At 35.6% G+C, this 18815-nt stretch overlaps 1 protein-coding gene across 3 annotated transcripts in view; it reads right to left on the bottom strand.

The window, feature by feature from the left end:
* The window catches only part of AKAIN1 (A-kinase anchor inhibitor 1), a 31175-nt gene that overhangs the window by 8423 nt on the left and 3937 nt on the right, over positions 1-18815 (bottom strand). Inside the window, exons 1-3 of one of the 3 annotated variants that reach the window (XR_007157966.2) lie at positions 13728-18811; positions 13028-13090; positions 9654-12374 (exon numbers count right to left, since the gene is read on the bottom strand). Coding sequence is in view for 2 of the 3 variants with exons in the window: in XM_048047218.2 (XP_047903175.1) it covers positions 11274-11313; positions 13028-13114 (127 nt within the window). In the remaining variant the exon portion in view is untranslated. Of the gene's footprint in view, positions 1-9190; positions 9562-9653; positions 12375-13027; positions 18812-18815 lie in introns of those variants that run through there. The other 2 variants (XM_048047218.2, XM_013179458.3) reach the window with 2 other exon arrangements.

Below are 18815 nucleotides of genomic sequence, written 5' to 3'. Positions count from 1 at the left end.
GCTTCATCACAAATCCCATCATATATTTATAGGAAAAGTCGCAGTATATTCATTGATTTGCATTTATAAACTGTAGATCTTTCAAAAAATTTGAGAACCTGGCAAGTTTGCAATGACATAATTGAATGTATATGTGGTAGTAATTAACAGTAACATTCTTTGCATCAATATGGATAATCTACTGCAAGAAACAAATCCAGTTCTTCAACATCCCTAACCTCCCATTGGCATTAGTCAGTGACATATCTCTCTATCTTTCCAGTCACAGCATGGAAATTCCAGATGAGCATCTTCTGGAGAACATTCTGTAACTTATGAATCAAAATGATTAAAAATCTCCTTCTTTTAGTTGCTTTATAGGTTGATGTTAGGATCTCAGCACTGCAAGCCTAATTTGAAGAAGAGATATAAAAGATGAGCCTGCACATTATCGATAATCAGAAAATGTTGATGAGTCATGTTAACTACATTCATAGTGAATGAACATGGCAGTCAGCCAGGGCTGTACACTTTCAAACGTGTACAAAACCAACTTTATGTATGAGTGTCACTACGCTATTTACAAGATTAGAGACCAAATTTTTAATGACATCAATAACAATGCCAGTTCAGAGATCTCATGAAAAGGTTCTAGAATGAAGCTTTAGAGGAGAGGAGAGGAGAGGAGAGGAGAGCAGAGCAGAGCAGAGCAGAGCAGAGCAGAGCAGAGCAGAGCAGAGCAGAGAATCATGAATTCTTCACTGTGTTATCATTCTGTCCAGTACAGTTTCTCATGTCCAGAACTGGAAGCTTGTGAGGTCCTGAATCAAAGCTGTCATGTTGCTCTGATTCCTTGAGGAAGGAAGAAGTAAACTGAAGGTATCAGAAACACTAAAAGTACTTTCAGGTAGGACTGCCATGTTTTCCCTGTTCCCTAACATGCAATGCTCAGCAGATTTTAACACTCATTTATTTTCACTAGAAAAGTCCCGGTTAAGTTATATTTTCTACCCTAACTTCAGTCCTTAGCTAACGCTGTGTAGCCATCATGGAAGAGGAACTCTGCATCAGGAAGAGGGCTGGCACAGACTTCTTTGGGTACACAACAAAGCATAAGAATGAAGCAGGAACAATCTTGGTTTGAACACAAATCCAGGAGTGTTGGAAAGGGGAAAGAGAAGAGCAGAAATGCAGATAAGACTGTTCCAAAGGACATAATAATATCTCCAGATTAATTCTTGTCTTGTTTTTCATCCAGACATTAGATATATACAAAATTGTTCCTATTTTTTTTTTGTCCACTGAGCTTTTCTCTTTATGAGAAAATAATATGTATAACTACTATTGTTGTTTTTTTTCTATATGAAAATTATATTTAATTTCCACAGTGAGTTATTTCATACTATTTGAAATATGCCAGCCAAAATGAAGCTTCCAGCATTTTTAATTTAAGAAGTTGATCAGACCTACAGATGCTTTATCTATTCTAAGCATCTATTCTCAATGTGTTTTATAAGATTTATTGCCATACTTCAATTTATATATTTTCTAGGTATTTTCATGATAGCAATGATTTCATTGTTTAAGGACTAAGTCTTCTCAGCTTTGAAGACTGGATGTAGTTCAAAGCAGTAGTCACTGAATACTCTGCCATACATAAACCCATGAGTGTGATATTCTGATTTTGGTCCCAGAATGAAAAGAAACATATATATATATATATACATATATATACATATAATCCAGATTTAATACTATAGGATAACACTAACCAATGAAGATTTTGTTGTTGTTGTTTACTCCTAAGGTAGAGTTTAATTTATTAAAATAACTTACTTCCTAGAGAACATCAGGGACCAGCCGCTTCAAAATTAATGAAAAACTTAAATTCTCTTCATCTGCACAATTTTGCTATTTCTTTAGGGAACATAATTCAAATACTGAAGTAAGAAATACCTGTGCATCAACTGCTGTGCTTGTCCTAAGGCAGGAGAAGTCCAATGGCACAGATACAGGTGGCTCAAGTGCTGCTAAACTCCCTCTGCCTTCTATTTTGTACTGCTTAGGTGCTCAGAAGCTGCTATCCAAGAAAAAAATATCTGGCACAGAAAGTGAGATAACATTTAGGTCTTCTGAATCTATACTAAAAATATCAGTGGTGGGCTCACACAAATTGCCACTGAAATACATAGCTTTCCTAGGTGTTAGAAGGCTTTTGCTATCCACCACTGTGTAGAAAGGGCTTTTGCTATCCCCACCGTGTAGGGGAAAGGAGAGCTTTCAAATGCCCCGTGTTCCACTACTAATGGTTTATTTTGCTAGCTTGTCATATTTCTGCAATGACTTGCATGCTTTGGTCTTCAGCTATGTAGAACTTAATTAAAATTTGTGATGTTTGAATGGAATAAAAAAAAAAAAAAGTAACGTAAGGAAAAGGTTATGTAACTTGTCATAAGCCAGCAAATCAGTGATAACATTCTGTTAGGTTTTGAAAAAGTTTCAATTTATATCAGAATATTCAGAGTCTAATTTCAGAAATTGGCTAGTTAAACCTCAGCTGAAGAAGAGCCCTTCTGTATCTCTTAAAAATGTGTAAATAAATAAATAGAATAATAATAAAAAAAATAGCACTAACACAAAACAGTATAGGAAAAGAGCCCTGCTTATTTTAGAATGTGAGCAGAGTTTGAAAGCTGTACATTAAGTCTATTAGTAATTGATGCTGGGTTTATAAGTATGTGTATGTGTATATGCATATATGCAAAGTCACAGAGAAAATGAATCAAAGACTATGTAAATTTAGAATGCACCTTCAAAGAGTAAAAAAAAACCAAACAAAAAAAAAAACAAACAGAGGTTTTTCATGGCTGTAATCTTGACAAAGTCCCTATTTATACATGTTGCAAGAAACAGGATGCCACAGAATGCTGTATTCTCCTCTTGGATCTAATTCTAACCTCCCAGAGAAATATTTTCCACTCTATTAAGCAGACTTACTTCTATACAGAAGGTAATGTTAATCTGTGATTATTTATCAGAATTAGTAATGGATATGCACCCTCTCCATACTTACAAACAGTGAGTGGATTCACTAATCAAAGTAAGAAATTACAATGCCATTATATCAAATATGTGTACTACAAAGTGAAGCAAATGTAAGCAATCCACAGGAGATTACATTTGCCTTACCATTAGAGAAATATCTGCATAGAATGTGGCTCAACTTACTTCTTCAGGCAGAAAATTTCTGACTCTCTTGAAGAAGGAATACAGCATCTTCTGACAACATGACTACAGGCATTTGTAGGGTTGGATGACAGCAGCACAGAGCTCACCTGCCTTGACTTCCCTGACAAGGCATTCTAAATGATCTTGAAGCATTTTACAGCTATTCAGGTCAGCTTTTCATTTCTGTTAACATCAGTAAAGATTCTGCTCCAATTGCAATCCCTTAAATAATAACACATCTTTTTCTATAGGAGCTTGCAAACTATTATGGAAAGAATATAACAGCAAATGGGTAACCAGTACTCAGATAATTTCAGAAAACCTATAAAGAAATTAATACATTGCAAGAAATTTTGCTTAACTTTGTATTTGTAAACATGATGCAATAGGTTGTGCCCTTAATAAAATCCTTAATGGACAAGATTGAAAGTATAGGAATAAATCTGCCTTTCACTGTATTTTACATTGTCTATCTAATTTCCATTATCATGTTAAAGCTTACAAGGTTAGAATCATATTATTTATGTCTATAACTACAACAGAGCAATTAATCTAGAAGAATAATGATTTGGAGGGATAAACTTAGCAGGTCAGTGTAACTCATTCCCTTTGTGCGCTCATTATTTGACTTTTCTGATCAATATATGAAGAATATATATAGAATGTATAGTCCTAGTAAGGATGTTGATAATGACTGTACAACTTATTAACACCAACCCCCAACAATGAACTATTTCTTTGATATAAGTCACTACACAAACACTGGGAAGACTGAATTCTTTTCACGGCAAATCTGAATAGGATTCAACCCAGTGATCTGGAAGTGAAAGGTGCCATCCCCACTTGCTTAAGCCTTCATTTCTGTTACAAATGATTTGAAAAAGTAAATTCTGTGCCAGTTTTTAATGTTGTGTTGATTACCTTAAAGTCATATTACTTCTAGTACTGTTGACTACTTTATAAGCTTAATAGTTTCATCACATCTCTGAATATCTATGAACTAACATTTTTTCATCTCACTAAAAAGACCAGCCAGTGGAGTTTCACATCAGGGGAAAGATCAATGCAACACTGGGGAGAGGCAAACACACAGAATATTTTTTCCCTCAGTGAAAAAGAACAAGAAAGTTCCTCCTATATGATTTCTCCCTACCAGGTGACAAATATTTTGAAATATGGTTGAGAGCTCTTAGCTACAAATACATTCAGATACTTTTTTTTTTGGTTGAACTGGCCTGCGTACTCCCTAGCAACTTTACTACCAGTCATCACAAATTCTGGACATGAAAATCGTTATATCAAACTGCATGAGCTATGCAATATAGTCTTAACTGTAGCCTCCACTTTATGTCTGTGGCATGGACTTTGCCAACACTAAGTTAATGAGAAAGAATCCTACGTATATACCGTTTAATCTTATATCAAAGTGGGTTTCATTTGCTTTTCTACACAGAACTTAGACCATTAGCAGAATGCAGCACAACAGGGACAAGGACTGTGCCCTGCTGTCCTACAATTGTTCTCATGGGTGAACGAAACTTCATAAGTGACAGTGCCAGAGTACCATACTTGGCACAAACACTGGAGATATTCCACAACAGTTTATCTTCAGAAAAGTAAAGTTATTGGTAGCAATTTTTCCATTCATTATGTCCCTCAATAGTATCTTGATCTGTTCATTATTGATGGAGGTCTCCACAGTATCTGTAATATTATATCAAAAAAAGATACCAAGAAATTTCATGTCTTCAAATTCCACAATACAACAGGTTGTAGCTTTCCCAGATTTTCCGCTTGAGAAGATCAGGACTATTCGGACAAGTAAGCACATCTGTTTCAGTGTGCAGCTGGTATGTCTTCAATTGCAGTTTAATGAGATTCTTAAAATGTTTGGTACAGGATGCGCTTCTGATCTCCAGTGTCATTATGCAAGTCTGTTATACTGTCCCTAGCTTAAAAATGTTACAAACAGCTGTGCAGCTGAAAAACTATTTGAAAAGCTGTTGGAGTTGCTGTTGTAAGAGAAAGGTGCTGAGCAGTGAATATTCTGACTTCTCTAATGTCTAACTGTCTTTAAACTCTAAGCATTTTCACAGATCTTTCTTACACAAAAGTATTGGTAAATATATATATATATTTATATTTATATTGCCTCATCCTCCTTTTGAGATTGGAGGGTCGAAGGTAAAACCAGTGAGTTTCTAGTTAGGCAGAAAATATCCAATAAGAAAGAATTCTTCAAATTACACTGAAAAATAACACAAATTATCTGAAAGGTGGAATCACACAATTCAAAACAGATATAAACTTTAAGCTTTAAAGGATGAGAGCGTTCAGACAATGAAACAAACTATCAGTGTAAATGTTGCAATCTTTCTTTACATATTCAGATCAAAACTGACTCTTCTAAAAAAAAAAGTAAATAAAATATTATTTACTAAAGAATAAAACTTTTTTTAACATATACTAAAATAATCACTCAAATGATATTCTAGTGAGAGAGTTGCTTAGGAAACATACAACCTTAACAAATTTCTAACTTTATTCCCCAGCTAGTTTTGAAAATGCAGGCCATGTTTGTGCAACATCAGTGCAGATACACAGAGGACAGAAGTTTAAGGCATAAGTGTTTGAATGATTCGTGTGAAAAATTGTGTCAGGAAAAAAAAAAAGTTTTATTTTATTTTACCTTTACATATGAAAAGTTTGGGAGCTGCAAATTAGCATGGAATATGCCAAGGATCATTTTTGGATAAAAGGAACCAAAAGAAATGCCAAAGAAAGTAGTATGATGTTGATTAGGAACATTTCAAATTATTGTTGAATCACGAAGATTCAGTTAAAAACATAAATATGATTAATATTGATAGATTATTGATATTGAAAGCAATCACTACTTTCTAAACTAATGATAGGGCTTGCTTGCTGCATTCTAAAATAATCTTTTTGTAATTTTTGCTGATACTTTAGAATAAATATTTTAATAATTCTTCATTCATTACCTTATAGATAGTTAAGCTGTGGAACCATTTACAAATATCAATCTTTTATAAGATAATTTGACAGTGTTTTTGTTGTTGTTGTTTGGGTTTGTTGTTGTTATTTTAAGTCTGGAATCCATTATTTTCTGAAGTCTCCTAATAAAAACTTTCACTTCAGAAATGAATTCTCTTTTTTATATGGCCTAATCCAAAAACTTGAAATTGCATGTTTCTCTACTGCAGTCCCATGCTTACATTTGACGTCCTTACATTTGACGATCAGTAACATTTTCTTGTCTGCTTCTCAGGCAGCCTAAAGCAGTTCAATTCAGGAAAGGTAAACAAGCTAAATTTTGCAGTGTAGTAGCTGGTCCACATTTTCATTACGTGGATCATCCCTTATTGTTAGGGTAGCATTATAAACAGTGTCGTCATGCGGGAATCCTCTAGGTAGAACAAATTCCCAGACATCTCATAGAGTTGGCACTGTGTTTCATATACACCAGTCTATCATTAGTCAACCTTCACAACAAAGTGCAATGAAGCCCCAGTCAGGTTAAACCATATAAGCAAAAAATGTCCTTTTCTCAGTTCCTTTTTTTTTTTTTTTTTTTTTTTCTGGCAGCTTGTACAGACATTTATGTCAAGACTCAAAGTTAATTAAAATTTGGCGTGAAGAAAGATCACATATGAAGACTAGCTTTTTGCATAGCTGTAAACAGCAACACACTTGAGAATAAGCTATAATGAGCCAAAATGTCCACTTCACTTTTCTTTTGTAAAACAAATATTGGCCTTTGTATAACAATTTTGACATATCTGGCTTGATAATATCCAAGCCTGTTTTGTTTTTTTTTTTTGAGTTGCTTTTTAATAGCAATCCACAGACAGTTGTTTTCACTTTAAAATAAATAAATAACAAAAAAGTATATTTACAGTCGGTAGGTTTCTTCTAATTAACAGTTTTTAAACATAACATGTTAAATCAGTGCTCTGCAATAATTCAGAACTTCATGTTATTGATATTCAAAGTCTTACCTTTGTCTTCACCTAAACAAGTTATATTATTTTTTTTCTGGAAGAGTATTTTTAGTTTGTTTTATTTGTTTGTGTGTGAGTGCATGCACGTCTTTGTTTTTTTCCCCTTCTAGAGGCATGTTTATCATTCTCAGCCTGAGAAAGTTGTGAAGTATAACCATTTATAAATAGACAAATCTTTTTCTCCCTCCCTCCCCCCACCCCCAAAAACATATAAATGAAAGTGAAAATCAGGTCATTCATCACAATGAGATAAAATCAAAAAGTTGAGCCAAGAAAATGAAGTTCAGCTTCTTAGTAAGTGTATAGAATTCCTATGTCATGTAGCCATAACTATGGCTATTATGAAAATACTAAAGATGTACAAACCCCTGATTTAAATATACATATACATTTTATTCATCCACAGAAGAGATAATGCCAGGGCAGGAGGGCTGATTTGCAGTGAAGAAAAGCAATTAAAAAAAAAAAAAAGCAGGGGGCTTACTGAATACAAAAAGTGTCAAAGCCTTCTGTTCTATCATCTCTTCTACAAATTTAGTTACCCTATGCATTTTATGACATTTGCAATGAAACCAAGTTTTTTTTTTTTTTTTTTTTTTAATGTAAAAGCAGACTGAAAAAGAATGATTATACAAGACAGATTTTTTTTTCTTTATGGATTAGAGTTGTGAAAAGAACAATTTATGTAGTTATTAATGAGATTTGGATTTTGCTCATTGTCAGTCTTTTGGGAAAAAAAAGCATGTGTTTTGATTATTTTAGAGGTAATCTCATCCTGCAGTACTCTGGGTCCCATGGCACATTTCAAAAATGAGTACTGTTAACTGACATATAAAAGGAGTTCAGAAGAGAACCCCTAATACTGGAAAGTGTACTACAAAAGAACAATGGCTGGTTCTATTGAGATAAACAACTTGATCCCAATTTCAGGACAGACTGTGTTGGAAAGTATAAAATTAGCCTGCAACCAGGCAGTCTGAGAGACAAAATGAACTTCTGATTGTTCAAAAGGGATATTAATCTCTCAGAAGGTTACAGTTTCAGTTGTTGAGTTAGAAAAGTGAACCCCCAGGACTGCTTCTGTAATGAGTGTGTAAAGGTTTTGGATTTTTACCCCTTCTCAGACCGGACATAGAATTTCAAAGAAAAACAAAACTTCTGTAAGCTTTGCAGAAGAAAGGTTTTAATAGTTCTTCATTGTCCAGTTGCTGCCTTCACTTTACCTTTTCTGTTGACCCACTATTTTTACTGACAGTTATACAATTTTAAAGAAGCCAATCGCAAGTTATTTCACTACAGAAAATGTTATGCATGACTTTAATATCCTAGAGCTCCTGGGCCTTTCTGAACAACAAATTGCCCATTTCAAAGCAGAATGTACTATGTCCAGTGCAGCTTCTCAATGGTCTACTATATCTATATCTATACTACACACTAGAGATCCTGCACCTTTATGGAGTGAGGACTCAAATGAAATCCTGCTGGATTAGGAACACAGTAAAAAAAAACCAGCCTGAATAAACTTTCTGTTTTCTTCCATTCAACTACTTGGAGGGGAGCGTGAGGGGTGGGAGGATGGAATTTTGTAAAATAGCTCCATCAGCTTTGGAGCTTGTCTTATTCACAGCTGCCAGCGTGGGTGTTAGGTGGACCCCACTACCCAGGCACTGAGAGGCAACATTCCCCTTCCTGCCCCTTCGTTTTTGCAGTCTGATGTGCACAGCTCCCTGCGCACTTGCACAGGTAACGCTCCTGTCCCTGACGGGAACCACAGGGGTGACCCTCACAACCTCTGTCTGCACAGCTGAGCGCCTCCCTTTGAGACTGCCTGCCTCTGCCCAGCAGCAGGGCTAGTTCGGCTGCTGCCCCCTCCCCTGCAGACCCCCAAGTAGCCTCTCCGGCACGATCGGGGCCTTCCCACTGCTCTCCCCCAAATGGGCGCGGGAAACGGCTGCCCTTACCTGGCGCAAACACCATGGTGCTGCCACCCCGCACCGTCAGCACCTCGGACAGCGGCCGCGCCGCTCAGCACCACGGACGGCGGCCGCGCCGTTCAGCACCACGGACAGCTCCCGGCCCCGCGCTTTCAGCACCACGGACAGCTCCCGGCCCCGCGCTTTCAGCACCGCGGACAGCTCCCGGCCCCGCACCGCTCAGCACCGCGGACAGCTGCCGGCCCCGCACGGCGGCGGAGGCGGCTGCGGGCCGCGGTCCCTCCCTCCACAATGCGGCGGGGCGGGGAGGGGGCCGGGGCGCCTCCGCCGCCCGCACGGACGGACACACACACGTACACACACACACACACGCACACTCAGAGCAACACCGCTGCCACAACTCGCTGCCCCGCAGCGACAGAAGCGGGGAGGGCGAGGAAGGTAATAGAGGTCTGCCCAGCAGGGAGACCGGCTAATTGCTCCTAATTACCTCTCGGCACCAGCCCCGCTGCCTGACATTTCGGGGCGCGCTGCTTTCGCCACAAGCTAGCAGCCTTGCTAATAGGCTCCAGCGACGCTGCACTTTGTCACGGCATTGTAGCTCTCAAAGGTTTAAATGCTGAGGAATTTATACCCTGATTTCGCAGGCCTGTTAACACAGCTCTAGTGACAGAAGCACTTTGAATTAAGAGGGAACACTAATGTTCCAAAATATAAAACACGACATCATGGCAAAAAGGTAAATAAATAAATGAATAACTAAGTAAAGAGGAGGAGGGCAAACAGTGTGAAATGACAAAACTTTAAAAACATGCACAACTTTTGTGTTTCACCTTTATTTTGCCTTTATTTGTAAAACCAATGCTCAGGTTTCATGGAGTCCCAGAACTTCCACAATAGTAGGAAGCACTGACAACAGTCAGATGGGACACAATTCAGAGGAATTAACTGTTCTGTTTAACCCTACACCTGCAAGACATAATCTGAACAACATTGATTAACCAGGGCAGATTAGAGAAAAACAGATTAAAAACACATTTTTAGTTGGAAAATTCGCATGTGAATTTTTGCGATATGCATTTTCCAGTCACATGTTTATAATCCACAGATATCTACAAACCTATTTAGTTATTTTCATAATCAAGCATTGTATACACACACAGCTTTCCAAATAAATCTGGAATAATTTAGGTATCCAAATAAGTCCTTATTCTTAAAATATGGATACAGAAAAGCCCTGACTCGCTTAAATAGTTCTGCCTATATACTACAGCAAGAACTCAAGAATGGCATCACTTTCAAAGTCAAACTAACCACGTGGTGACAGTTCTATTTATTTATGTTTGGAACACCATATAAGATCATGTCTGGTTGAGAAGGCCTTCAAGATTTATCTTTACATACCATTTCTCGTATCTGATTTCTGGATGTTCACAAGATCTTCCCTTTATCAGCTGCAGCTTCTTTATTGCCATTTGCTCCTCTCTTCTGCCTTATATTACAAAGATTCAATTTCACTTCTCTCAGACAGCAACTGAATTAACTAACTCAAACACTATAACTCTGTTTAGAAATAGAGTTGTTTAAGAATGCTACCTTTAAAAATCTTTATTCTAACCCTTATTTCATCTATTGTTTGTTTGTATCCACCTTAAATCTGAGAAATAATAGCATACCTATGAACTTAGAAAAATTTCTAGTACAAGTAGCCCACATAAAATACAGGAGGAAAAGATCAGCTCTCTTATGAGAAAGACATAAGGTATTCTATAATCTTTAGAAAAACAGGACTTTTGGAAAGACTGTAGGAAAATTCATACTGGTATTTTTTATGATGTATCTGTTACATGGCCTCTGTACTCTTCATTCGTGTGTTCAGTGGAGAGTCAGCCTTCATAGAAAAAATGTTAACCTACTTTTCTCAAAAAACAAACAAACAAACAAAAAAAAAACCACATCAAATCTATAATTTCTATTACATACATCCTCAAAAGAAATCAGGTGTACGTTTCCAAGACAGTGGGGTTGTGGTGGTACAGTTTCTAAAACGATATTAAAAGATATTAAAAACAGTAAGTATGTTTCAGTGATCAGAAAGTTTGTAACCTACCTGTAAAATTCTGAGGGTATCTTTGACTTTGTAATAGAACCTACAAATTTTTGGTGAAAGAATACAGATCATTAGCCATAATGTTCTGCACATATCTTACTTTAACTGATGTCTGCATTTAATCTAATGAATTACTGAGAACAGGCATGCTTTATTTTAGAATCTTTAATTTTTCTTGCTCGGGTTAAAAGCTACCAGCAATTAATGTTTTCTGACTGAAGCAAAAACGCTATACTGGCCTTCTTTTTCATTTAAACAAAATGTTTTCAAATTCCACATTTGGTCACAGGTTCAGCAGCACAAAAATCACTGAAATAGATGCACAGCACATAGTTCTGTTGTAAATTATCACCTCAGATGGAATACTGATGGAGGCAAAATTTTCTTCCAATTTATAAAATCTTGGAAGGGATAGCAGTAAGCAAAATGTGCAGTTAATGCAACACAATAATGAAAACAAATAGTGCACTAATAATTATGCTCATTCATCTTCAGATCAGTGGAAAACAACATCAGTTAAGCCCAGTTACTCAAAAAAGCCCCTGAGAGTGAAGCATAGTGCTAAAAACGAGGCTATATCATTAAAATACAATACATGACCTTGTTCTTTTGACAATTTTAGAAAACAGAAAATATGAAAACACTGAAAAATATCTGTATATATTTTTACCGTTAATTATATAGTCCCTCCTCCTCGTGTATCATTTTTCTTACTGGTTGAGTGAGGAACTAGTAGTCTCTGTATAAAATCAGAAGACTTAAAAATTTTCAAGTATATGTCTTCAAATATTTTTAAAGAAGTTTTGACTTACTTAAAGGGTACTATGTTAAGAATGTTAACATTTTTAAATAGATAGTTACAAAAATCAGTTGACTGATGTCACTTTAAAAACACCCACATATCTGATGTAAACCTTTTATTCTAATGGAGCTGAACACAATTATGTCGACACAGATTCATCAGCTTAGTAAACATTTTTTAAGGAAAATTTTTACCTGAAGATGTTCAAAGTTTCAAAATTTTGTTAACAAGAATGCACAGCTAACATTTTACAGGTAGGCATCTGAGTGTTTCTGGAAGAATCAGTTGGAAGTAATCACCTAAACATAAGTGAAAACATTTTATAATAAATTATTATAAAAAAATAAAGAGATAATCAGGAAGATTTCATATGTATGTATCAAATGCTAGTAAGTTTTATATTTTATAAAAAGCTGTCTCCCCAGCTTTGAGAACAAGCTAACCCTTAGCCACTTTTTATTTCCTCTTACACTTCAAAATTTATAATCAAACCTTGCTCTTTCAGAGGGAAGATTAATCTGATCAGTAATCTACCTGTACTACTTTGATGTCTTTTGCTAGACTGAGTAGTATCATAAATGTCTTCAAAAAAACAGTTACAGACACTGACTATCTTATGGTTAAACTTAATAAAAATCTCTACTAGCCAAGGTGCAATACATTACAACTGAAACTGCAATGAGGCTGTTCAGAGGAAATAATTGTGACTGAGTGTCAGCAAGAAGCATCTAAAATTACTTAGATGAATATTTGAAGTGTCAAATGACAATTTGTATAGAGGGGATTATAATATTCAGTGCCCTAGATTTAAACTAGAACAATTAATGCCTCTGTGATTAATATGCCTCTACCAAACAGATGTAGGGAATAAACAGAGTAGGGAAAGGAGAAAAATCTAAACAGGTAGAAGTACCATTCTCCTGAAAAAAGAAATAAATGAAAAGCCAGTTACCTTTCCATGAGTACTCCAGAAGAATAGCAATGCACAGACTTCCAGTGGCCAAAGACATGAGACCTTGAAATCCAGCAACAAGAACATGCAACATTTTCAGAGACAGGAGAAAACGAACACCATTAGTTTAAAGACAAATGTGGCCATTAGAGTTTCAATGCATTAGTCTATTCATTTTTCTTAATTAATTCGATAAACCACATATTAGTCTAGGCTCAAGATTTACAAACATGGATATGTTTTAGAGTCTAGGAGAAACAGTGGTACAGTTTAATCTTTTTTTTTTTTTTTTTTTTTTTTCTTAATTTAAATATCACAGAAATGAGTCCACACTGGGACTTCTCACAGCCAGTAAAAAGATCCCAAAAGTCCCATATCCTTCTAGGGAATCTCTGTAGCTTCCCTAGATTCCCCATCTCAGAAATCTGTGATACACAGCTGCCATCGCAACATCTGAAAGCCTCACACCCGTTAATGATTTCATCTTCCAACAGTCACATCAGAAATTGGTATCTTTATGTTACAAACAGGAGTGAAAATTACAGAGAAGCTGAACCCAAAGTAAAAGCCAACCAATAAGAAATAAAGACCTAGATAAATTTAGAAGGTCTAAATATGAGACTGAATGATTCACCTAAAGCATTACCACACATGCAACAGTGGAAAAATCAATGAAGCCAAAGTAAGCAGCTGCTCCCACCTGCCACACCTTTGTGGACAACCAGCCCCTCCACTGAGACAGATGAATGAATCACAGTCCAAAAACCAGAGCCTTTAGATCACACTGGAATTATGTTATACAGCAAGGAATTCAGTCCAATCAAGTCCTAGGCTAATGGATCTAGCAGAGGCACTGTGGAACATAGGAAGAGACTTTAAAGGATCTCACATACAACTCATGACAGGGACAAGGCCATCCCATTCTACACCACTCTAAACGCTCATAGGATAGGTTGAGAGTATGCCATAGAAAAATTCGCATCTTCAAACCTTTTCTGTTCTACCAGTATAACATGTCCATTAGAATAAAAATGAATACTTTTTTCATTTATCCCTCTCTTTTGTATTAAAGATGTTTAAGACTATGATCATACCACAGCTTATTGGTGTCTGTAACTTGCCTTAAGTCATAAAATTAGACATATGCTCAAGTCTTTAAAGAACCTAAAAGAAGGTATTCAAAGAAGCATTTATAACTCCCGGAAAAAAGTTAAAGTGATAAAAAGGCAGCTTTAAAATAAAAGAAAAAATATCCAAACTTGCTAGAATATAGTATTTCACTAAAGACTTTGATAAATTTAAATATATTTTAGTAAATGCAAACAACCTAAATATTAAACTACATGCTTAACACTCAGAGAACAAATACATTTAATATGTAAATATAAAAATAACCATTTTAACATGCTACTAAAGAGCTTAGATTGGTTGAGAAGGGGAAACTGTATTGAATTACTAAAGGTCAGAAACATAACATACAAACATTAAATATATAACACTGTTTCCTAACTTGTTCTGTAGAGCCAGAAAGATGGGATTTTAGCCATCATGCATAGCTAAAAATTAAAATGTATACCTATTTGGCCTAATTGTTTAAATTACATTTGTAAACATCAAATGAAAAGATATTATAAGGTATTACAAAAGAAAGATATTATAACAGAGTTTCAAAAAGTCTAAAGTTAGCAGGATTTACACAGAGAAGACCATGCCCAATTGAAAAATATCTATAGTAGGACGTCACTACCCTAGTGGAATTTATCACATCCATCAAATCTGGACTGCCCTCTGACTGCATTTAATCAGTCCTTACAATGATGGGAAACTTATAGTCATACAATTGGATACAAGAAGAGTTAATGACTGAATTGGAAGATTAAACTTATGTTTCATATTGAAAACATTTATTAACTCTGTTAAAATTGGTAATTGTTGACTTTAATTATAACATTTCTGTTTTACCAGACATGTATTTACAATGGAAGCTATGACATTTTTAAACAAGAATTTTTGATTTATTTCAGTTTCAATTTTTGCAGACTGGAAGGCAAACTCTAGCATGAGTAAACTTGCCTGTCATGCACTTCACAAACTGTAGGTTTTAATCGTTGCCATGCATATAGGTCTACTACCTGTTAGTCCAACAAGCAAGCTTAGTCATATTAAGAACTCTTATTAATCTGACACAAAAGCAAGGGTATAGCTGATCCTACGTATGAAGTACATGAATCAAACTCTTTTCCCTTATTTGATTTAAGATCAAATTCCAGAACAAAGATTAAATCCAGAAACAAAAATTAGAATATATTTGTTTTTAAAAAAAATCAAGTCTCACTTTAATGGAAACATTTAATGAGGTCTTACTGCTTTTCAGGGGTATAAGGTTTCATGTAAAGTACTAAAAAGTTTAAGACTGAAACCTCACACCACTGCTAAAAAGTCTCAAAATCCTGGTTTAAACTCTATTTTATATTTTAAGAGCAAGAATATAGTAGATGTGATTGCTATAAATGTCATTGGAAAACTTGAAAACTTTCCTGGATGGATAGGTAAAATATTACTGGGTAAAATAACAAAATCAATAACAGCTTTAATATAAAATAAGGTATCTTGTAAAAAGAAAAATGTTTAAATGCTGGCACTATAGATGGGGAAAAAAAGACTTGTTAAAAGTAAAGCACAGAAAATTGTAAGAAATATCAGAGAACAGAATTCATTTCCAGGGAAGAACTTTTCACTGAAAGAAGGCAACTCTAGAACAAGAAAGCCTTCTGCAGCATCTGCTATGCAACTGAAGAATTACATTCAAAACTCGTTAACCCAAAGAACCAAATTTAAATATAAAAGTATCTACGCATTTTATAGTCAGGTCTTCAAACGGATCCGTACTTACCTATACCTGGAAGGAAATAAAAATCACTCATTAAAAAATCTGCATGTTTAACAGAGAAGCCTAAACTAGAAAGACAGAAAAAAGTTCTTAACATGAAATCAGCTGATATCACCTGATAAAACATAGAATCTGTGTTGTAGATTTGATTTATATTATTTGAAAAAGCTAAAAAGACTGATGATTTTTACAAAGTAAGAGTGATCTAAAATAGACTTAGAGAATATTGTCTACTTCTAAAATCTGTAAACATTAATCAATGTTGCAAAAATATATTTTTTCATCCTCTTGGGCTTACAGTTTTATCCTTCAGTGAGTTAAATGTCTATTGTCTTTTTAACTATTCTTTTCTCTTTAATCTGAACAATTTGCGTTAATTCAAGACTCTGTAGGATTACTAGGTGAAAGGCAAGCAGGACTCAGAGTAATCTAAATAGTAACAAAACAAAACAAAAGTACAAACCTTCAAATTCTATTCCACTCCCCCCCCCGAAAGAAAAAAAAAAAAATCAGAAAACAAACAAAAGGAAGGAAAGAAACGAAGCACACACACTTCTCTCTTCAAAATCCCCCAAGTTTACCAGCAGTAGCTTTTGCACAGGAGTTATGTCTGCTCCTTTCTGTTGTCTGGTTGCCTCTCACAAACACTGCAACAAATGCTGTATTTTAGCAGCTTGTGTTGAATGTTGCACCAAAATTGGATAAATCCTGCTCCATTCTGTCTTCTAACTAGTTATGTGCTCCTGCCACTTACCTTGAATCAAATCTAATATATTGGTTCAACAAGGTAGGCCAACTTAAATCTAACTCACTGAAGCACTGAATTGCTCTGTTATAGAAACTCACTCAATTGGCTTATCCTAAAGCCCCAAAAGCCATTAAACAAGGCAAACAAGAGGGAGGAAATGGGTGCAAAAGGCACTAGTTGGAGAGGATAGGAGAGAACAGGATTACCCGTCTTAGCAACAATTAGCAGTTTTACTATGGCAAGTGAAACACAAAGGTGCTGTCCTTCGGGCTGCTCCTCCACTGACCCTAGCACTGAGGCAGTCATGTATGTGGTGCTGCACTTCAGGGGGCTAACAAGCTTAAGAAAAAATAGCCTCAAAACAGCTATCAGTTTTCAGGTGCTTCAGCTCTCTACAAAGAAGTTCACTGAGATATTCCACAAGTGCTTCTGCAGACCCAACAGTAAACTGTGGCAACCATAACTCAGGTTGTCTGAAATTACCATGGATCTGAAACCTTGATCTTCTTTAAGATTTTCTCTTATCTTGCAAACAAGGAAACATCCCATGATCTACCTCTGTCTTGGACATGAAGGCTATAGCTTTGTGCATTACCTCTCTCTTTGTTATCACTTAAGACAGATAACTAGGCTTGAGTTTAAAAGAACACCAGGCCTATTCCTATGCTTTAAGAACACTGAGTATAGATTGCCTTTGGATTCAAGGGGAGAGCCAGTAGCTTGTTAAAAAAAATAAAAAATAAAAATAAAAAAAAGGCACAGACTATCCAGCATATTAACTAATAAGCACGATATTAGTTCCATGAAAGTTCTAGGCATAGTAAATTCTACCCAGAAAAACAGCAGAAGTACTGTGCAGCTTCGCTTGAAACTCTCTGTCCTGAAAAGTCTTCAAAGGGAAAGAATTCAGCAAGAAAAAAGAATATAACTTAGGAACTGGAATTGTCCAGACAAGATAAGAGGGTGGCTATATAAGATAGAGCGAGCTACCACTCATTTCACTACATTTGAAATAAGAAGGTCTTGCTCCTTCCTGTTTACCCTCATCCCTTTTCTCATCTGAATACCTTCACCACTTATCTTACACTGACACAGAAATTCACCAGACACCTCTAGGAGCTGGAAAGGAGGGGAGAAAGAACAAGACTCTCCCTTTCAACAGAATTAAGCTTTACCACACAAAGTCTGCTTTGCTATCGCTTTAGAAGACTGTCTTCTCGAAAAACAAGGTTTATACTAGAAAAAAAGAAAAATCAAAATTAATGCTTAAGTTTTGAAACAAACATAGAGGAATTTGCAAACTATCTTTCCATGCAGCAGAAGCCACTTTCTATTCACTTTATCTCTTTGCAAAGTAAACAGATCAAAGTCTATCAGCATCTGAGAAAAGCATTCCTTAATGCCCTAGGTGGAACTCAAGAAAATTTTAATTATTTTGTAACAGGAAATGGGGGAATGATAATGGGCTTATGGATTCCCCAGTAAAAACGAACAAAAAAAAAACAAGAAAAACAAAAATGTACCAGGACAAAATGCTTAGATAAAGACGTTCAGTACAACTAGATACTTCTACTGTAATAGATCTCTATCAAAAGATTCTTCGTGGCTTTCACACACAGGAAAAATAATCTGTACACAGATTCTAAATGTTGCAGTTAAGGTAATGAAAACAAAATGACAAAGTATCATCTTAGGTGACTGACTTCTTAGGCAGGGGAAAACGTTCTTAAATACAATCAACCCTATTCTATATACAGTAAATACAAATTTGAATTTAATTTGTATTAGAGCTGAATAAATGCAAGTTTGAGAACATTTTTTTTCACAGTATATACTTATTTTTCCTCCAACTCTTCTCCCTAACTTTGCCCATGCAACCTTAAACATAACAGAAACACATTCACAAGCTTTGACTGTTTGCAAAATAGAACCAACTAGTATCTTCATAAGACAGACACACAGTCCTGAAAACTCTACTCTGTAAACTACAATGATTCTGACAACAAGTACAAAAAAAGCAATAAATCTGCACATAATTGATAATTTCCCTTGAAGAGGAACTCCTGTCTGAAGTTTCACAGTATCTTGTATATTTCCATTTCCAATTTCTAGAGCAGAAGAAAAAATTTTTTTTTTTTTTTTTTTGTCTG

The sequence above is a fragment of the Anser cygnoides genome, chromosome 2, assembly GCF_040182565.1.
Source record: "Anser cygnoides isolate HZ-2024a breed goose chromosome 2, Taihu_goose_T2T_genome, whole genome shotgun sequence".
Lineage (NCBI taxonomy): Eukaryota > Metazoa > Chordata > Aves > Anseriformes > Anatidae > Anser > Anser cygnoides.
This window is presented reverse-complemented; position numbering and strand designations above follow the sequence as displayed.